The sequence below is a fragment of the Rousettus aegyptiacus genome, unplaced genomic scaffold (genome assembly GCF_014176215.1).
Source record: "Rousettus aegyptiacus isolate mRouAeg1 unplaced genomic scaffold, mRouAeg1.p scaffold_m13_p_4, whole genome shotgun sequence".
In the NCBI taxonomy this organism is placed as follows: domain Eukaryota; kingdom Metazoa; phylum Chordata; class Mammalia; order Chiroptera; family Pteropodidae; genus Rousettus; species Rousettus aegyptiacus.
In genome coordinates, this window is record NW_023416307.1 from 121,875,758 (window position 1) to 121,898,980 (window position 23,223).

General features: G+C 33.9%; 1 protein-coding gene across 5 annotated transcripts in view; it reads left to right on the forward strand.

Moving 5' to 3' along the window:
• PPARG (peroxisome proliferator activated receptor gamma) overlaps positions 1–23,223 on the forward strand; it is a 119,824-nt gene that overhangs the window by 67,751 nt on the left and 28,850 nt on the right. For 4 of the 5 annotated variants that reach the window (XM_016162703.2, XM_016162701.2, XM_016162702.2 and 1 more), the window contains 3 exons: positions 3,387–3,614; positions 5,569–5,738; positions 14,226–14,364. In XM_016162703.2, the coding sequence (XP_016018189.1) occupies positions 3,395–3,614; positions 5,569–5,738; positions 14,226–14,364 (529 nt within the window). In that variant the 5' untranslated portion in view covers positions 3,387–3,394. Of the gene's footprint in view, positions 1–3,386; positions 3,615–5,568; positions 5,739–14,225; positions 14,365–23,223 lie in introns of those variants that run through there. The other variant, XM_036218655.1, reaches the window with a different exon arrangement.

The following is a 23,223-nucleotide window of genomic DNA, read 5'->3' on the forward strand; positions in this document are numbered from 1 at the left end:
TGCTGTGGGAACACAGAGAATGGAGAGTATTTTAAGTTTGAAAATTCATAGAAGGTTTTATGGAGAAAGTAGCATTTGGACTACTGTCGGATTTTCCCCTACTGTGGAAAGAGAGATGGGATTGTGACGTGTACAGATGAGGGACGGAAAGAAGGTAAAGCAGCCTCAGCATGAACAAAGATAAACAGCCATTTTATCAACAAAGATAAAATGCAGACTGTGTTTAACCTGGACAGAGTATGATATGCCTAACTACAGGCTATGCTAAGAATGGGAGTGAGGTCTGGGATCACTAATGGGAAAGATCAGTAGTGAAAACGTAAGTCAGGGCCATGTCAAGAAGGGCCTCTAATGGCAAAGCAAGACATGTTAATTTATTATATAGGTTGGAGTTTCTCCTTCTTGTCCACCAATATGCCGTTAATAGAAGAGGACAGCCAAAACATAGCATTCTTGTGCAGGGGCGGTAAATAGGTGGAGCACAGAGAGTGTTAAGGTTGGTAAAACTGTTCTGTCTGATACTGTGATGAGGCATACGTGACATTATGCATGTTTCAAAACCCATAGAATGTACAACCCTAAGCCTAAACCCTAATATAAACTATAGATTTTAGTTAATAATTACATATCAACATTGGTTTATCAATTTGTAACAATCATACCACACTAATGCAAGTGTTAATAATAGGGAAAATCCAAATTAATAGTAGGGGAAATTGTGTATTTCAGGGGTAGGGAAAGGGAGAAAGAGGAAAGAGTATGTGGGTACTCTACTTTCTGCTCAACTTTTATGTAAACCTAAAAACACCCCAAAAAATGAAGTCTATTATTTTTAAAAACCACATTCCTTTAGCCATGAAATATACAAGTATAATTTTTTAGCAGTTTCGTATTATATCTTTTAAATCACATGAATTTTTAATTCTATTCATTTACACATAAATGTTTATTTTAACATGAAAATTTTACCCATAATTTTTCAGTAAAATAGATGACCTGTAAGGGTATGATTTCTCTATTAAGAAGCATAGCTTTGGTTGACAGGGAGTCATTGAAGTCATATGTTAAAAGTAAAACAAAAAAAATATTAAACCAGTTAAATGATGAACAACCAATTTTTCTTGCAACACATATTTTTGCATCCTTATTTTCTTTCCCTGTCTCCATACAGAGGCTCATACACTAACTTTAACTCAACTTAGTCAACCTTTATTTTGTTTGCAGTAGACATAATGAGAAATAGTTGATAAACTCACTTTTATAGATATTACAATCAAGATAAAATAGCTATATTTTAAAATAAAAGTAATTTATACTAAGAAAAATGGTTAGAAAAATGTGAAATAAGCATCCTGAGGAGATGGGCAAAGTAAATGGAGTGACCTGGGTTATATAGATTTAGATGAATTTTGAGACAAAAGGTTCAGTTTGATGGATGACCCTGTCATTAACAGCACACTTTCTTCTGGTTGTCATTGAGACCCAGTATGACCTTTAAGCTATTACCAATACACATTCCTCTTTTTGGTGTGTAGTGTTTACACTGTAACATAGATAACTTAAGGTTGTTTGGGTACTTGCTTATGTAGATATTCAGACATGTGAACCCAAACAGTGCCTAATGAGTCCTCTTGGAACCACTGGAGCACATTCACAGGACTAGTCTCCTTATTTGTGTTTTCAAGGCACTTTGTTTTTCTTATGAAGACCACAACTGGAATCTTTAACCTCATGCAAGAATCAGCCTTTGAGAGTAAATTCCTTAGCTCTCTGCTTGCTGGGAAAATGTGAGAGACTCGTTCCCAGATACCTCTAGGAGAGCAGCCCTTCCTCCATAAACCATTTTCTTCAATGAGAGGATAAGGAGAATATATACAGAACAGCATTTCTGGGTCAGTCTCAAGTTTGAATTCTCTATTTACTAGCTGTTGGACACCGGGCAAGTTCCTTTACTTCTGTAGTCCTAGCTTGCTTATCTCTAAAGTGGGGATAATATCTTGGGTTACATGGATTAAAAGTTAGAATGTGTCTGGTATGTGGAGGTACTCAATAAATATCAGTTTGCTTCCCCCTTCCCTGCCTCTTTTGCTAAAATTTCACACCAACCTTATTAATTCATTTAGTATTTAAGAAATAAATATTTAATGAGCACCTACCATGAGCCAAGCCTTTTGTTAGGTGATGGGGATATGACTCCAAACAAGACAGATAAGCCTTTGATTTCAGGAGCCCTAGAGTTTATGAGCAGTTCATTTATTTGTCAACAATGTCAACAGTCTCAAATTCCCACAGCTTTCTGCTTGTGTTTTTGACCAAAGAGTTAACAACATTTAAAATACTTTGTGACTGCTTTTTTGGCACCGCTGGTTTCAGGTAAACCAAGTCATATGGGTTCCTATTGCATAAAGATTTAAAGTCTACATACTCTGGTCACTCTAAGTCCACATTAAATACTTAGAACCAAACTCTCTCAGGGTTTTATTTTACTGACCATGGCCACAAATCATATTTAGAAAAATGCATGTAGCATATATCATCTTAAGCAGGCATTTCATGAAATGAGTTACTCTGTGGCCTCAGAATACATATCAGTGTTTTTACTTTTGTCTTTTATACGTTCTCTTGTTTCCATTTTTGTTTTGTTTTGTTTTGGTTTTAGTTTGGGGGTGGTTTAAAATTAATGCTGGACTAGATTCCCATTTTAATATTTTTTCATTGATAATCAAATATGTTTTCACATATCTCGAACCTCTTCATTCTGTAGGGAACACTTTCTCCTCATTAAGGAAGGCTATATATACAGAAAACAAATATTTGAGTAAGTTTTCATAGCACAGAATGGATCATCCCCTTTTTAAAAGACTCATCTTGGTATTACTTTTAAGAACAAGATTATTTTATAATGTAGTTAAAGAATAAATTATTACCTAAATTTAATATACCAGTTTTTCTGCCACACAAAAGCATTACAAACACAAATGGAGAAGCAAAATTTTCATCCTAAGAGAAAAATATTTAGGCTCTCCAAATTTAAGAAAATTTTCCCAGAACTCTTTACTTTTTGAAAATCAGTAACAAATTTAATTAATGATTTTATGTGGAAGATAGTGAGAGCAGGGTTGTTCACAGAACATTTATCTGGGTACACTGTACACGTCGATGCTATCATATGGTTCTCTACTGTGATCCAGGTGAGGGGTGTCTTCCCCTCCTTTAGTAGAACAACCTGGACAGCACTAGGAAGGTGCTTATGTTCTCTTCTCTTACTGTGATAAACTAGATGAGATCACTTTACCAAACACTCTTTCAGTTCCCTTTCTGTATATCTTTAAAGATTGTTCTGTCTCTAGGACCAACTCCATAGCTGTTCTTTTTTTCCATTCCAGAAATTACCATGGTTGACACAGAGATGCCATTTTGGCCTACCAACTTCGGAATCAGCTCCGTGGATCTTTCTGTAATGGACGACCACTCCCACGCCTTTGACATCAAGCCCTTCACCACCGTTGATTTCTCCAGCATTTCTACCCCACACTATGAAGACATTCCATTTGCAAGAGCTGACCCAATGGTTGCTGATTATAAGTATGACCTGAAGCTCCAAGAGTACCAAAGTATGATGTTTATTTTCAATTTTCCTACTACTAAGACTGATCTCAATAACACTGGAATAAGTTCTCCAAAGATGAAAATTCTAAAGAAGGCTTTTACCATTCATTTATTCATCCAGTTATCCATAAAATATTAGGTATTTACAATATACCGAAAAGGAAGTCCGTGTGTAAATTCCCCAGATCATTCTTTCCTTTTTCCCCTCCTTCCTTCCTTTTTCTCTTCTTTCTTTTCTTGCTTTTTCTTAGGAACATTTTCTAGCATGATTACATTGCCAGGTTTACCTCAGGCTAAGAGTCCATCACCCAGACTTTGAATTCTTTTGGTCACCTATAAGTTAGTAAGTAAAAATTTGCTACCTTAATAAGTTATCCACCAGATTACTAAATATTGATCCATTTTTTCAAATTCTGCCATATGAGAAGCTTACATGAAACCAAATTTTCAGCAGAAATTTAAATTTTGACATTGTAGTCTATTAATAAATCGTCATGCCATTAATTCAATTCACATCAAAACATCAGACTCAAGAAAAACTAAAACTACTTTTCAAGATAAAATAAGTTTCTCTGATGCTATTTCCTTGATTTTTAGCTCTTTGTGTGCTAATAATACCAGTTTTCCAAAGTCACCACTGTGTAATTGGCAGCCATTACTTGACAATAAGTAGGAATCTCCTGCATTTCTAGGGTTTTTTTAAAAAGATAAATGATATACTTGGTTATTTATGTGTGTGGTTTTCAGTTAGAGCCTAATATGGGAATTCAATAGACCTGATCCTAACCAGCAGAAAGGTTGTGCTTTCCTCAGTATCAAACATCATTTTACAAACCACCTTTTCTGACTCAACACTGATGGTAACCTGCTCTCTTATTTTTTATTTATCTTCAGTCTGAGCTTACCATTACCTTTTCATGGCAATGTTCCTTCTGTGTTTCTTTTGCAAGAGTAATTTAAAAATACTTCTAAAATGTAAAACCTGAATAGATTTTTCTTCAAAGAGAACATACTGATGGCCAATAGACATATGAAAAGACTACTCGTCAGAGAAATGCAAATTAAAATCTCAGTGAGATACCACCTCACACTTGTCAGAATGGCTATCATCAATAAATCAAAATACAATTATTAGCAAAGATGTGGAGAAATGGGAACCCTTGTACACTATTGATGAGATTGCAAATTGGTACAGCCACTATGGAAAACAGTTTGGAGTTTCCTTAAAAAATTGAAACTAGAACTACTTATTACCCAGCAATTGCTCTTCTGGGTATTTATTCAAAGAAATCCAAAACACTAATTCGAAAAGATATGTGCACACCTGTGTTCACAGCAGTGCTATTTACAATAGCCAAGATATGGAAGCAATGTAAGATGATTAGGTACACACATACACACACACAATGGAATATTTCTCAGCCATAAAAAAAAAAAAATGAAAACCATTTGCAATGACATGGATGGACCTAGAGGATATTATACCAAGTGAAGTATTTCAGAGAAAGACAAATACCATATGATTTCACTTATATGTGGACTCTAAGGAACACACAAAAAAGAACAAAACAAATATTTCTAGAATGCAACATTCAAATAAAAACATACAATTTAATATCGTGGAAATGCCAAATATAGCCCATTATGTAGCAAAATAACCTTAATTGTTCAAATACTATATGTTGTCTGTTAGAGCTTTAGTATGACAGGGTGTTGCAGTGTCATAGAACCACAGGCTTAATTCCCTTTCCCATTTTATTTCTACAGGTGAGGCTCAGAGGTGTTGTAACTTGCCTGTGATTACAAAGTTTACTTTTTTCCTATGTCTTTTCATGTTCCATAGTGCTTCTACACTTAATAAAAATATGGTGTTAAGCTGTACTATAGTGACTTGCCCTATTGCCTTTTTAGCATTGTTTTTTATGCGATAATCATCTGCTCACATTTTTCTATACACAGATGCAATCAAAGTGGAGCCTGCATCCCCACCTTATTATTCTGAAAAGACTCAGCTGTACAATAAGCCTCACGAGGAGCCTTCCAACTCCCTCATGGCAATCGAATGCCGTGTCTGTGGAGATAAAGCTTCTGGGTTCCACTATGGAGTTCATGCTTGTGAAGGATGTAAGGTAAAAAAAAAAATTTTTTTTTTCTTCAAAGAATTTGCTAAAAATTTACCTATTATTTCATTTCCTGTTGTAAACACATGATAAGGAATTGAGATAATATTGTCAAACCATTTTTTTTTTAATGCCTACAGCACCTGGTATTCCTCTAGGTGGTTTCCCATCCAGGTACTAACAAGGCTTAGCTTCCGAGATCAGACGAGATTGGGCAGGTTCAGGGTGGCATGGCCGTAGACTCAAACCATTTTTTTTGGTAAAACAGCATTATTCAAATGATATATATGAAAACCTAAGAAAGTTGATAAAAGCAAGACTATTTTGCCTCACTTTCCTTTCTCTAAATTGATCCTGTGAGGTACTGATCTTAGTCAACCCATGCATCTTGCTGATTTTTTTTTAGGTGACTTAATCAAGGTGTTATGCCAAGACAGTGATGAGCTGGCCCAGAACCCAGATTTCCTGAATCTTCCAATGTTTTTTTTTCACTATGCCATGTAATATTTTATATATGTAAGGCTTGACAGATTAGATAGATAGATAGATAGATGATAGATAATCTTCATTTGAGCCTTAGAACAGTCCTGTAATGCTGAGCTTATATATCGCCACTTTACAGAAATAAACATCATGAATTAATGAGACTTTCCTGTGGTCATCCATTAGTAAGTGGCAGAGCTAGGACTACAACGTATGTCTTCTGACTCCTAAACCAGTGCCCTGTGTTTTCTTATTCCACCATCAGTTTGAGCTGTGTATTATGGACAGGCAAAAAGATAGCACTATTCTGGAAAGGAGGTATTGCTTCTCATAACCTTTTTTCTTTGTGAAAAGAGCGTTTTGGAAAGTTCAAACATTTAGTAGTAATCTGCCCAGTTATTAAGAAAGTGTTAATCCACTCATATTTTAATATGTAGTCTCTTAAAATAATTTTATTATGCTATATGAATAAAATCATAGTAGAATAGTTTTAGTATATATTCCAGAACTCAGAATAAATTGTTCATATTTACCTTATAAAATAAGTATTTGCCTTTTATAAATTTTTACGAATATAATTTTTAAATAAATGTATGTATTTTATAAATATAAACATATTATTAAAAATACTTCTCTTGTAAAATAAACCTGCCTCTATAAGTTAAATTCAATCCTCACTTAGGCTTTTTATTAAGAATAAAGATATGCAATAGCAGTTAGGTAGACATTAGAATATCTGGGTTCCTAACTGGATTGTGGGCCAAAAAAAAGAAATGACTATTTATTGAATTTCTACAATCACCAGATACTGTGCAAGATGCTTTTGCATATATCATTTTTAACAACATTCTGCATAAGTTTTTGTATCTATAAAACGATGGTATTGAATTAGATGATCTCGAAATTTCTACAATTCAAATAGTTTATTACTCTAAAGGCAACCTAATAAAGTGAAAAGAGAAAAGTTAGTAGTAACCTGCGCCACTTGCCCAGTCACTAACCAATCACAAAAACACTTTAACTCTCAGTCACCCCATGTGTAAAATGACTTGGCTAGATGAACTTTCCAATGTCTCACTCATATTTAAGGTGTAACATTCCAAAATGACTGCTTGAAAAACTGCTGGCAAGAGACGCTTTCATGTAAAACACTAAAACCTATTCAATCTGTGATCAAAACCAAACTAAAATATCTATGATCTTTTATGAAATCCTTATAGTTAGTTATTTAAGATCTCAACAATCAGTAAAAACATGTCATTTTATTGAGTTAGATTTACACAATTTCGGGGTGAGTAAATTATTGCTAAATTTTAAGAAATAACCTGAAGAAACCATTTAGTTTTGGTCATCTTGGTAATTTATGTTGATAAATAAATAAAAACAGTATGATTAGTTAAGTTTCCACAATAAATTATTGTTTTTTATGGGCTGATAAAGCACTTAGAACATTTAAGCAAACAGTTCTATCATGATTCTATTAGTCATATATTTGTGTAAAGTTAACATTACTGAGAACAGCTAAAAACTGAAAGAGAAACATTGTCAGTAGTTGGTTATAGTGATAAAAGCTAAGTTCTGAAGGCACAAAAACTTTGAAGATAAAAGCAAGCAAAGAAGAAAGGTAGCAAAAAAGAGAGAAGAGAGAGGAGAAAATCTTTGTACCTTCAAGTCAGGAACAGGAAGAGTTCTAAAGAGATGGAGAATAAATACTTAATAAAACCTGCAGCATACAGGGGAGTCCTTAACCAAACATAGATAAACAAACAAGTAAAAACGATAGAAGAAAATTAAGAGTATTATATACTAACCTGCAGCACCTTGCAAACCATCCAGATATGGATTACAGACTTCCTAGACTAAAATGCAAAGATTGTGCTAACTTTGGAAGGGAAAATAGACATGTACTCATTTTAAAGATAAAAACTTTTAAAATATTACTGAAATAATGTAATTTGGCTTCTCCAAGTATAAGTTAGCAGTTCTCCAAGTGCAGTCTGAAGACCTCTAGGAACCTCTAAAATCCTTTCAAAGCACCCATGAGGTTAAAACCAGTTTCACAATAATACTATGTTGTTGTTTACCATTTGCACTCTCATTTGCTCAGAAGTGTAAGTGAAATGGTCCAGAAGCTACATGACATGAAATGATAACAGCTCTGATGCCTAATGGAATGTTCGTATATTCTTATATATAATAATGTCTCATTTTCAATTTCTAGTCTGGTAAATATCAGTAAATGTAACCCACATAAACTAAAGCTCTTTGGGGTCCTCAATAATTTTTAATAGAGTAAGGAAGGGGTCCTGAGATCAAAATGTTTGAAAATCACTGTTAGAAGGCATTGAGGCTGAAGAAATACTCATTCTCTGCTACTTTGGAAGTAAACTAAATTGCTGCCATACTCCGAATGCAGCTAAATAAGACCAGTGACTGGCAGTAATTAAAGGTATCATCTTAGTTTATCAACAATACTCAGTGATAAGAGCTAGGAAAGTAAAATTAACCAATGTGTTTGAGTCACCTGAATGTATTTTCTGAAAGGTGCTTTGGCAGTTTAATGTTTGTCGTTTCAGCAGAATATAGGATATACCCATAATTAAAATACAATTGACAGCAAACCTACAAACTAATTTATGGATTGAAAGGAATAGTTATATTGTTTAAGATAGCTGTTAGTAGATCTTAAACAATTTTACAACGCCAATGGAAAAGGTTTATATTAGTGATTCTAGCCAAAATTTAAACACAAATAAAAAATGTGGGTTTGGATTAAAGTGAAATAATGGCAGATTCTTGGGTGTATTAATATTGCAGACTTAGATAAAATATAACCTTTGGCTACTAAAAGATATACATACGTTAGAGGCTTGCAAAGCTGTCTCTTTTTTTTTTTTTTTTTTTGGACACATTTTTTCTCTAATAGGTTTCATCATATCTTTGTATCTCTAATGAAAGATCATTTTAGAACCATAGATTTACTTAAAGGTATAAGTAAATACGATCTATCATACAACACAATGTAATCTATTTTTGTGTTTCTATGTAAGACCCTACCTCAGGAAGAGTTTTTAGTATATTCCCACCTGCCAGTGGTAGCTCATTGATTCAGCTTCTGTGGGCTATACACTTCATAGGAAAGCTGAATGCAGGCCCAGCACAGGGCTTTTAATCTTATTATAAAATTAATATCATTCTTAGGTCTCATTGCACCTGAAGTTTTATTAAAAGTAAAACAAGGAGAGGTTGAAGAAAATTTTTTTAAAGGCAAAACTAAGAAAAAACAGGCATCACCTTGTCACAGACAAATACGAAGCTTTCAGAATAAGTATATACACAAAACAATTTTCTGAAATAGTGACTGATACATCTCCATTACACCAATTCGCAGACTTCATGATAATCATAAAAGTAAGTTTTTGAAATTGCACATTGTTTTATGGACTCTGAAATAATACGTAAGAGCATTGTTAAAAAGTGTTTATCAGTAATACGAAGAAACTTTGGAGAAGCCTCCTTCATTCTTCAAATCAATAATCTTTCAGGAAGACATTTAGTAATAGCCTTATATCTTCCTCACTAGATTTCTTGAGTCAAATGACAAGAAAACAGATGGTTCTCATGAAGTTGGTGTTTAAAAAAAAAAGTAAAAGTAAGTTCCAAGTGGAGTGCTGGAGTCTGTGTATAGTCAGTTCAAGATTTTATGTACCTAAACTATACATAAATGATATACAGAATAATTATCTTTTAACACTAAAAGACCCTGAATCATCACAAAAAGAATGTGATGCACTTTGAAAGACACCATGTAAGTCAAAACAAAAATTTGCATTATAAGGGCTAAACTTAAATATAACATAATTCTCTTATGAAAGATCTTCCTCTCCAGCCAGTCAAATAATTGAATACTACCTCATTGACAGCTAGCCAAGCAGTATTTTCAACCATTAATACTAATTTTAAAAAGTAAAGATCAGAAAAATGCTCAAAGAATATCATAAAACATGATCCCAATGGCAAAAATTAAAACAAAATTTCCCAAAAATATTTATCAGTGAGAACAGTTCTGATATTAGCTGTCTGTTAATGTGAGAAAAAAAAACATTTTTAATATTCAAAAGTACCCAGAACCTTTTGAGAATTAAGGAAGCTTTGACTTCTATCAGATCCTGCATAGGACATATTCTCTGAGATACCGGTGATCTCGAAGAGGTAGAGAAAACTCTCCAAAACAACCAACAATAACAGAACAACAAATAAGCAAATCCCAAGTTTGAGTTGGGAACTACAGACACACTTAGAAGGGTGGGGTTTCCCTCATGATTGATGCCCATAGGAGTGCTGAGGTGCAGCACTGCCCCAGAGGCATGTGCCTACAAGAGTATTTGGGGCCATCAGTGAGGAAGAGCTGAGTCTGGAGCTTTTAAATTGAGCCAGAATTCTTAAGGCAATTTGAAATAGTCGTAAGTCAGTGGCACCCTGCGGCTTCCAACAGAAGCATCTACAAACTCTTTTTGGAGGAAAGAATTACAAATTTAGATCCTGAAGGATTTCTTCCATAGTTTAAGGTCAAGAAATTAGTTCAAAAAATATATATCAGCAAGCACATAGGTGGTTAACATGAATGACATTCATCAGAAATAAACATTAAAAAAGGATTTGAACCCTTCAGCCCTTATGTAAGGAAAGCCAATATTGGGATTGCCTGATACAGAATATAGAACAGCTACGTATGTTTAAAGAAAGAGGGCCGAATTGCAGCAATCAACAAGCAACAATAGAGTATCCGGAATGATCAGGTGGATGTGAAAATAAACCAGGTGGAACTTCTCAAAGTAAAAATATAATTATTGAAATAATGGTTCAAAAATAGCATACTGGAGACAGTGGAAGAAAGGATTACTGAACTAGAAGATAAATGCACAGAAATTACTGAAAATGAGACCTATAGTGTCTTAAAGAATATGTTCTATCCAGAATCTGCTATGATTTGAGGCCTCTTTTGGTTCCTGAGGGATCTTTGAATATTAAAAACATATCTTTCTTACTAATGAATAAAAGAGTTATGTACAGAACTATTCTCACAGATGAACTTTTGCTATTATAATTATATATATGTAATCTTATGTGACTGCTATTCTGATGTTTACTCCTGCAATCAGTATTAGTGACTAATGACAAAAGATGAGAAATATAAAAAAATTCAGAAATAGCGAAGGATAGAGTAAGAAAGTCTAACACCTATCTAATCGGAGTGTCAGAACTGATAAGCAAGTGAAACCATATGCAGAAAACAACAATAAATGAAAAGAAATTCATGTCTAGACATTGCAATAAAAAGCTGCAGAATACTAATGACAAAGAGAATATATAAAAGCAGCCAAGAGAAAAGGAAAAAAAAATGACTTCAAAATTGATTGACGGCAGATGTCTAAACAGCAGCAATGGAAGCCGAAAGATAATGGAATTCAAAGTGAAATAGAAAATACCTGAGTACCCTATAATTTTTAAATAATGAGGGTAAAAAAGAATAGTAAGCCATAGAGAGGAGAAGATATTTGCAACACCAATATCAGACAACAGATTAGTATCTACAGTATATAAAGAATATCTAAAAATCAATTTTAAGAAAAGACAATCTATTAGAAAACTAGGAAATGAAAAATTAGGGACGTACGAAGTAAGATTCTATTTTATACATACTACATTGAAAAAAATAAGAAATCTGATAGTAGAAACTTTCATAAACTGCCGGTGAGGGCATAAACTGATATAATCACTTTGGGAAAAAATTTGGCATTATCTTATAAAATTTAACATCCAAATATTGTACAACCCAGAAACTCCACATGTGTATGATAAATATTTACCAGAATATCTATAGAAGTATTATTCATAGTAACAAAAAATTGGCAACAGTTCAGATAACCATCAGCATAAGAATAGATTAATAAATTGTGGTATAGTTTTACAATAGTATATAATTGTGAAAATGAATAAATCATAGCTTCTCACAAGAAAGTGGATAAATTTTAGAAGCCTAATATTACTTTTTAAAAATGAAAATCTAAAAAAAACTACATGGAGTATGATGCCATTTAATAAAGCCCCAAAGCAAGCATAACTAAGAAATATATTATTTAGTTTTACATACTGTGTGATAAAACTATGTTTTCCTAAAGGTCAAGGAAATGATAAAGACAAAATTGAGAGTGATTACTTTGCCAAGGGCACACAGCACACAGGGGGCAGGAGCTGGATAAGAGAAAAATGTATAAGTATTCTGCTCATGATTTTAAATCTTGGCTTGGACGATGAGCTCATACGTGATAATTATTATATTTTACAATTACATGTATTTTCTTTATGTTTGTAAGTAATATTACATTTAATAAGATAACAAAAAATAAAAGGAAAAGAGCATGCCTATGGCCTGTAATATCTCAATCATAGTTTAGAATCACAAAATAGCAGAACTGGAAGTTACCTCCTCATTTTACAAATGGAAAGGGTGAGGCCCAGAAAGGACGTTAAGTAACACACATATTCATTCAACAAATTTTAATGGAGCACTGTTGTTGGTCTTTGGGTAACATCTAGGGGTGTAAGATACCATCCCCTCACCCTTAGAGCCCACAATTTTAACTGGGCAGTGGGAGAGGAACAGAAATAAATACAAATACTAAATTATATGGCATGTTAGAAAGTCATAAGTGTTATTAGAAAAAAACACTAAGCAGAATAAAGGAGGTGAAAAGTGCCAGAGGAGAGGTGGAGGTAGGGACAGGCCACAGTATTAAATAGGGTGGATAAGCCTCACTGAAAAGTTGAGGTGTTAGCAAAACTTGAAGGCAATGAAGGAAATAGGCAAGTGCATATTTAAAGAGTTTTCCACCTAAAAGAAAAGTCAAGAGTTGACTTCAAGGATTTTGGCTTGAGAAAGTGGGAGGATGGAGTTGCATCAACTAGATGGAAAAAGCTGCAATGAAGTAATTTGCAGGGTAAGATCAGGATGTCAGTGTTGGACACGCTGGATTAGAGAGAGAGAGCTATTAGATTTCCAAGTGAAGATGTCAAGTAAGCAGTAGAATAAACTTGTCTAGAGTTAAAGAAAGAAATGTGGAGAAAATAAAAAGACAAGTCAGTAGTAATCAATACTAGTTTAGTGCTTTTTGTACCAAACAGGACCAGATAAATTTAGAAGAATTAAGAACTGAGTTTCATGAAAATAAACACAATAAATGAATAGGAATATTCTGGGGGGATGGGGAACGAAGTTAGAAAATATTTTTAATTAGAATTTCTTTCAGGTCTTTCCAAAAAATATAAATATAACAGCATTCAATTAGCCTCACATTGATATATTTGTTATTTTGGGAAAGCAATCGATTTTCTGAGGATTTATGTATTACTTCTTATGTTATTTTCTATTATTTCTTTTTGTTTGTAGGCTACAGCAATTATGAGGCACTCTTTCAATTGCATAAATAAATGAAACCAATTCTGTAGGAAATTATGCAACATAGAGAATTCCAAAAAGTTATACACATGTGGATTTTTATTGGCCCTGATCATATTTTAGAATGAAATGATTATTACTTTGCCAAACTGCTTAGCACAATTATAAGGGCTGGGGCATGCTGTTGGAATGGCTTGCAGAGACACTGAACTGATTACATAGTGTTTTATTTGCATTACATTAAATCCAGAGCACTTCTTAGAGCATGCTGAAATCCAAATGTAGAGCCAAAATACATCGAATGACATTAGCTGGATGTGGTCACTGAAGAGCTAAAACAGGACACTAGAGATCCCTGATTCTTTATTTCATAGCAAAGAAAATTGAGTTCCAGAGAGGTTAAGTGATTTGTCTCAAGTCACCAGTGTGACAGAACTTAATCAAGAATCTACCTTTTCTGATTCCCAGGCCAATCCGCCTTTAGTCATATGTTGCTGCTTCCATGTGTCACAAAGACTTAAAATTTGTTCCTTTTTTTCATTATCCCTTTGCAGGGTTTCTTCCGGAGAACAATCAGATTGAAGCTTATTTATGATAGGTGTGATCTTAACTGTCGGATCCACAAAAAAAGTAGAAATAAATGTCAGTACTGTCGGTTTCAGAAATGCCTTGCTGTGGGGATGTCTCATAATGGTAAGTGAGCACTAAGCACCACGTACCTCATTACTCTCATTCTGGCTGCCAGATCAGTAGACACGAGGGCCATTGCTGAAATTGTGCACAGTTTTTTTACAGAATGCCAAATTTCAGAATATTGCATGCTGATAAAGCATTTCTCATTTAGTTCAGAGTTTCATAGCTGTTAGTGCAGAATCTTCTCTGTGATTGGGTACCTGCCATGATAGGAGAAAAGACTTGAAAATCTGGGAGGTGATGGAAATAACTAGTATTTTAAAACAAATGTAATGCTAATTGTGATTATTTTTTATGTTGTTTTAATAGTATTAAAAACAGAATTATATTTTACTTAGGTGTATCAATAGTTTCTTCCTACATCAAATATAAGAAAATCTTGCAGATTTCTGGATATGGAATTTTAAGTGGCTTATTAGAATGTAGATTTATATACTTTCTTTTCCTCTTTACTATGCAGAGGTGAGTATAGATATAGCAGTAGTTTTGACTTGGAGAAGCATACAGACTTATGGATAAAGCACATCTTTAAAAGTTCCACAAAACTTCAGTGTCCATAGAAGCATAAGAGAATAAAACTTTCTACTTTTTAAACCTATATCTAAAATCAAGTTTATGATTTGGGTGTCGACCTAAGGGAAAGAATGTAGAAGACCTGAGAAGAACCATATTTTCATGAACTATAAGTAACTAACTCAGTAAAATCATGGAAGATGCGCTTGTTGGAAGAAATAGTTCTTGTTTTCTGTTTAGCTCTGATTGGTTAACTAGCTCACAAAACAAATTTTGATGTAACTTGATATTATTATATTTGTCAATATTAGACAGTTCTTTAAAAACTCATGATGGGCTCAAGAAATGTAAAATGCCAAAGCAATCAAGTTAAATTCAAAGTCTTATTACATTGGATATCCTCTTTTTACTTTTTTTTTTTTTCCCTTCATCTCTCAAAACTGACCCAGTAAGAGAATAATCTTTAAAGTCAGTCTTCATCTATAAGGACTCCATAGCATCTGTGAAAATTAAATTTTTGTTTCATCAAGCCTGTGTTTGGTTTTCACAGCGGAAATCATTAAGATATTTGGAAATGACTGATTGGTTGATACCCTAATTTGTAAAAATAGTTTACAAAATTAGATTTTTATCATTAATATGTGTCATTTCCTATAAAGGCAAGAATGTATTATGACTAGATCTATTAGCTATACTAGACAGGATGGAAATTCGGTCCAACTTTTCTCAACAATTAATTACATCTGCTGTGTAGCAGCATATAACTGCAGTCATTGATTGCTAAATAATTTGCTGGTTTAATTCCATCCATTTCCTTTTTATTTTAGACCTCATAAAACATAAGGGCATGTTTTCAAGTCAAGGGCTGTATTTTAGGTGATACAATGAAGTTGAAATAAACTTATTTTATCTTTATGAAGAAATCTTTGACTTTGAGGTCATTATCTCTAAGACTACCTAGTAAAGCATTCCAGTTCTGCTTTTAATTATATTTTTTGTCCTTTAAAAAATTGTCGCATCACACATCAATGTAAAATATATTTCCTGTTGCTTGTATACATACATGTAAAATATATTTCCTATTGCTTGTATACATACATGTAAAATATATCTCCTATTGCTTGTTGTTTATAGGCAAATAATATTTAAAGCCCAGCTTTCGTGGTTGTTGAGAATACAATTTTCTCTTCCCAGAAAAGTCAGAGAAAGTTACCATGAACTGAATAAGGTCATCTTTGGACATCATATGACTATTATTTAGAGAGAGGAGCAGTCTTGATAGGAGTGTTTGGTACTTCTTATAAAGGCCAAAAAAAAAAGAAAGGAATTGTCATGGCATCAAAGACTTATGCAGTTCAACACTTATAAAATTGTAAACATAACTAAGAAAATCCCTTTGCAGAGGTTTTGATGGGAATGTGTTTGCTGCACAGAAAAGGAATCATCTATTTGATCGACATACAGAAGGGAAACTCAATGACTATGTTTTGACCTGCCTTGCCTATTTTCCTGATGAAGGAAACATTTCCAGATACAAAGTTTTCTAGGAGATCTTAGTCACTATTTAAAACTCATTGCTTTGGCCAATGTGAGGCCAAAGTCATGAGATTTCCATTCATATAGAATGCTTTTGTATTAATGTTTTATGTGAATGGACCTCAACCAATTTATCAAAATAGGCTTTTAGTGTTATACCAAAATCAGGAACTCACTGTTTTTAGTACACACAAAAAGAAATGAACATCCACCATAGTAAATTTGCTCCATTCTGTGTTACTTTTATTTCTACTCTTTGGTCTCTGTTTAGCCCATTCTGTGAGTTTAGCTTTGCTATTAGCTAGCCACTCCCAGCTTTGAAGGAGGTTTCTGAGGTAATCTTCAAGGAGCCCTAAGGGCCCTGAGGAATATTGTTGGAAAATCACTGAAATCAGTGACTTCTAAGTCCTTTCAACTTTGTAAAGTCTATGATGCTATGTAAATCAAGTAATCTACCTCACTGAATTTTTCACTTTTCAACCAGCTATTCCGTATTTTACAGATTATTTCACAGTCTTTCCAAATATTTAGCCAACTGGCATTGTCAGTTGCCTGAATTTAAAAGTTTTCACCTATATGTTTAGGTGCAATAAAAATATAAGTCATGCCTAAATCAGGTCTTTTATATGTTCTGATCACTTACTCAGTAATTTAAGACAATACATTTGATGATCACATAATGTTGTAGCCCCAGAGTACAAAAGCAATCTGGGCTAAAGAAAGTATAAATGGTATAGTTGTTTAATGGTCAGATAGAACTTACATTTTAACTGTGACCTGTAACCTAAACATCATAGAAGGATATGATTTCAGCATTCTTCCACTTGGAAACTTCGAATTGTTTCCCAAATATCCATTTTCAGCATTGAGTAGAAAAAGCATCCAGGTGTTGGTCTAATGTGCTTTAGGAGCAATTTCTTTTCTGTAATGATCAAGATAAACACACATTGCAATGATTTTGGTCATTTAATAATCCGTCATTTCTAGACAATGAGTCAGTCCCGCTGATTGCTCCAAAGCCTTCCTGAGTTGTCCCCAGTGCAGTCACTTCAGTACCCTGTCCAGACACCTTTATAGGAAGGCACCAAATGCAAGTAGAGCAGAAATAGTGAGCCAACTTCCTGGACTACCCAAAACTAACTTAGTAAGGGATCATTGCATCCGCTACTATTTGTTTTACATTTTGAATTAGTGAAGCTGGTATCTACAGAATCTTGATAAAAATGCTCTCTAACAGATTAATGATGCTTCTTCAGTTAAATGGGCACTCACAGATTTATAGATTTCTGAAGTATAATTTTTGTTTTCAAGTCCTGCTGTCAAAATCTCTGATAACACATTTTTAAATGTGTTCTCTTTATTTTTAATGAGATAATTTAGTCATTAAGAATTCTGACTAGTCAATATTTTGGATTCAGAACTGATTTTCATGTGTATGAACTGCATAATAAAATAAGTGTAGGTTGTGCATTTAAAAAAATAATCTGAAGAATTGACTTATGTTACTTATAAGTTATTTGGCTAAGTTTTTCCTGTACTATTGAGATTTGAATAAAAATTATGCTTTTCATAAATATAAAAATTAGTGAAATCTTAGCTTTGCTGATTAGGATGTCCTATCATAGAAATGATGGCCTTTTTAATTCTTAAAAAAAAGAAAAAGCCAACAACTTAAAAATAATTTGTTTATAGCTTTATAAAAATCCAGAAAAATGGTGGCACACTTGTGTGGCACTCAGCATTTTAAGGTAGTTTTTCTCCTTCCTTTTAAACAGAAGCCCTAGTGTATGTTACAAAAAAGGAAAACCTGTATGGCAAATAAATTTAAAATTCCAACATGTACCTCATTTTTTCTTTAGTCTTTTCTTTGTAGTATCAAGAAAAGTTACCCAAATGTCAACTTTCAGGAAAATATAACAAAGTTAAAGGTCCTAATGCACATGGTAGTTATGTCACTCAAACCTGCCTGGCATTCATGACTGCCCACAGTCCAGCCTCCACCACCTTATCCCACTGCTGCTGTTTTTCCACGTATATTTCAGGCAAGTTATGCACTTGACTGTTCTTGGAAAGTGCCCTATGATGGGATACCTGTGGGCCTCTGTATTATGTCCTTCGGTTCCCTGTCTATAAAGTCTACCTGGCATTCAAGGCCCAGTTCAAATGTCTTCTCTTCCATAAGACTTCTAATTCTCCATTCTTCCTCTTTGTGTATTATACCTTTCCTTGACACTACATTGTGCCTTATAAAACAAGAGAGTGATCAGATCTTTATTGCCAGAAACCAAGCTACCATAGATAACAGTAAAAAGGTTAAATGAGAGAGGGAAAAATCAGGGAAATTTATCAGAACAGCAATGCAGTATTATGAAACAAGACATTGGGATGCGTGAGAAGGAGTGAAATTGAGAGAAATATCAGAGCAGTGATCAATGAATGCAAGTGTATGAGAGGAAAGAGGTTGGTCAAAGATTATTCAGGGTGTTCAGTTTGGGTGATAAAATGAATTAACCAAGAAAGTAAAACAGGGAGAGCAGACAGTCTGGAGGGGGAAATGAAAGTTCGGTTTCCAGCATCAGTGTATAAAGGGATGTGGGAATATAGGAAGAAGTGAAAAACAAAAATCCAGATCTCAGGAAAGAGTAGGCAGGAGTCATTTGTACATTTTGTACATTAGAGAGGAAATCTAACTAGGGAGAAAAGAATGTAAGTGAAGGAAAAGGGGCCATCAAAGAAGTCTGGAAAATAGCAAGAGGAAAGATAGAAGAACCAGAAAAGCAGAAATGAGCATGAGAAATTTTTTAAATAAAAGAATGGAAAAAGTCAACAGCATAAAAGGCTGGGAGAATGCTGGAGAACTCGAGTAGATCTGGCTGTGAGAAAAGCATTAAGGACTTTTAAGAACAGTTTTGGAAATTTTAAATGAGGCGAAAGCTAGATTGCAGTGAGTTGGGAAGTAAATACTGACAAATGCAGACGGAGAAGGAAGACCACTCGTTAAATAACTTCAGTTGTGGAGGAAAGATAACATGAAGGGGAGGTAATATTAGTGTCAAAACTTTAAACATCTGCTTAGGTGGAAAGGAAGGAGCTAGTAAAGAGAGGTATAGGAGAGAGAATAATCTATGTATTTTTAGGATCTCCCCTAGTAGACTTGTCCTTTTCATCCTTGCCCCCTCCCCTGAGCACTGCCCAGGCCGTCTAGCACAGTGTCTTGCACCGAACAGGTGTTCAATGAATGAATTAAATGATGTCAAATAAGACTTCAGGGACTTGGATTGAGTCAGAAGGTGAGGCAGTGGTGTTTTTTGCTCATCTCTAGGCAAATGTTTAAATGTCCTCTATAAATAGTTTGAAAAATGTTACCCCTACATAAAAATAACTTAATATTAGTGTTCAGTCTGCTGCTCCTTGTTTTACTTTAGAGGAGCTAGAAAATGATAGTTATTAGATTGCCAAATTCTACAAAACCTCAAAATGCACATTTTTTCCCTCAAGAAAGAGGTGGGAAAACATATAACTTATTGACAATAGCTATACAAAAAGCAATAGTGTTATACAAGTCTTATTTATATGATAAAGCTATGCAAAATAAACATGTTAAAAATAGGGAAACTGACCATGAAACATAACCTTACTAATTGCCAAAAGCCTGATTTGATTGCAGATTCACCCCTTAGATGTTGAAAGACAAAAACATTTTAATAAAACTCAACTTATTTAATTCTTCTATCTTCTTTTGATTTATTATTTAAATATCTGCTTTATCTGTGTAATTAAGTAGCATTTGTCATTGATGATCTTACGATTAGGTAAATGTTTTTTAAATATGTCATTAATTATCATTAAGAAACATTAATTGTTTCTAAGCGCTATACCTAGATCCAAAGAGCAAGATAGCTAAATGTCCCATATGCTTGGAGTTTATCAGTACTGAATACTCAATGCTGAATTTGTCATATGCTAGTAGTGAGCTGCATTCAGTTCAGTAAAAGTATCTTACATAAAGGCATGCTAATATTTTTACCAGAAATTAATGAGTGTCTACCAAACCTATTCTTCCTGAAGAGTGTGTAGTGATTCTGATATTGACAGTTTTTTAAAACTAAGATACATGAATTTTCTGTAGGTGATTAATTATCCCAAATATGACACTGAATGCCAGTATTTTGGAAGTTGCCCTATGTGATATGTGCTAGATCTGTAGAACAGAAAGAATGTTTTAGTGTTTTTTTTTTTCAGGACCTTAAAGACTAACCAAATATTACTTAAAAAAGAAAGAGCGAGTATAGCGTAATCCCCAGTACTATGTGTCATTGAGGCTTGTAGAATTTTTATAGCTAAATTCAGAGCTAAAGGAAGGAATCTTTAGAGATCTTTTCTAAGTCCCTCATCCTGTAGATGATGAAGCAGTTGAAGACCAGAGAAGTTAAGCCACTTAGTTTTCCACTGGGCTAAAAGTATAAAGTAGACTTCCTAACTACCTATCTCAAGAGCAGTATTAATTCCACTGCCTTCCAGAGAAGCCAAAAGTTCTCCCTCAGTGACTCAAGGAGCATTTTCCTTTTATCTTTTAAGATTAATCAGTAGTGGTAGGAGATTTGGGAAAATATACTTGTATATGGGCACACTCAACCTTTGTATTTCTGGTCCCCAATCTAGAACTTTCGTTTTCTGTTTCTGAGCTTTAACTTCAGTCTTCCCAGAAACAGCAGTCCAAAGAGAGAATTATTCCCTCTTCTTGGTTCTCAGATCCTCCACTCGGTGGGTGGAAACTGAGGTTCAAGAATTACTTCACTAAAAAATGTCACTCCTAAACAAGTTAAATAAAGAGATATGGATGGATGGATGGATGGATGGATGGATGGATGGACGGACAGACAGACAGACAGACAGAGATTTGTTTTTCAGGGTTTGTTCTTTACCTGTGGGAAAGAATCTGGGACATGCACCATGCTTACCATCCTGGTCTATAGTCCACAGCAACCATAGTTGCCTTAGACCACTTCATCCACAAGTAATAAAAGCTGTGTTTATTAAGCATTACTACATGCCAGGCATTAGCTAAACACTTTATTTGCCTAATATTTTCACCCCACATGGAGTAGGTAGATATTATTAATGGGACTAAAAAGCAACAAAATAAAATCAAATTTTTCTCCCTTAAAATAGGCATACAAATAAAAAATTGTGTTTCCCTTACCACTTCAATTTCTATATATTTTGTACAAATTTAGTCCCACCAAATGGGATGTATTTTTTTATTCCATTTTTTAACCTCTGATATGTAAAAATGCTAAAATCACCTATAGAATTAGTTGCACTAGTAGTTAATTGAGTCTAATTTCCAGCATGAGCAGTTAACAATACAGAACATTTGTTCATGAGATTTAGCCTTTCGGGAGAACTTCAGCTTATAAGAATTCACATTTTATTTAGGTTGTAGCAAAAGGCTTTAGCTTTAATATATCCTAATTCTAAAATTATTTTTTAAAGTTATTTTTGTCTATTTTGTTAGGTTATGAAAAAGCAGGACTAGTAAAAGTAATAAGTGACTATCTTTGGCTGTTTATTCTAAATTAACTTTTTGGATTACCTATTAGGAAAAAAGTGCTTTCCTAGGCACATAAACTTTTGTGTGTATTTATAGTTTATTGCCTGTGAAAAAGTAACCAGCACCTAGGACAATGTCTGACATACAGTAGATATTCAGTACTTACTCATCGAGTGAAGAGGCAGTATTGCACGTTCTGGTAAATAACGAAAGTTAAAGAGCAAAAGATTGTTGGCGATTCCAACCACCTCTGTTTTGGTATATAACTCTGATTTTCTCCAAGTTTTATACCCCAATTTTTTCTACTTTTTACATGCCATAATTATTACTGGATGCTTTCTTTCATGATTACTTTCCCAAACTTACCGATATACATACTATCTCATTTTCTGTTTTCGAACTTGATATTTTGGAATTTAACTCATCAAGCATTTATTATATGCCTTCTATGTGTATTTTGTTGCATTCAGGAGCATAGAGGAGAAAGCCTGGTACTTATATATTTTATGTTCTAGTAGAATAACCGACATAAACCAATATAGTAGTATAGTACTAGTTTGATAGATAAACTAAGGTATGCATACAACATGAGCCCATCATTTAGGAAGCTTTTTCTACACTGTCCCAAACCCCAAGTTTTTGATACACTCCTCATTAAGTATTAGGATGGCATATTAAAATATCCTATAGAAGATACATAATTTTAAAAGTTAACATGTGATTCTAACATGTTCTGCCTCCCCTCTACTCCCCACTCCTCAACTGAGAACTACTGATGAACAAAGGATAAACATAGTACAGGGAAGCAAATAATTGGACTGGCTTCCCAGAGAAGGATTTTGAAGGAATCTGCTATCTAGTTTTTGGGGTTTTTTTTTTTCATTTTATTTCAAACTATGTTATATGAGGATTTAATAAGTGCCAGACATTATGATAAATGCTAAGGATACAATAAGGAGCAGGAGTCCTGCCTTTGTGGAGATTATATAGCAGAGGAGAAAAGAAAACATCACAGATCATTATTGTGATCAGTGCCATGAAAGAGAATACAATAAGTGATGAGGTTATATCCTGAGAGATTTATATGTCAGGGCAGAGGGGCGGGGGACTGAGATAAGAATGTGAACAACAATTCATTGCCCACCCCTATGGAACTAAAAAGAAAGAGACTGGGGAAAACAGAGAAGAAAGACTAGATTTTTTGACCCAAAAAACAAAAAGGCAAGTTGAAGGGGTCATATGCAGAGGATATGTTT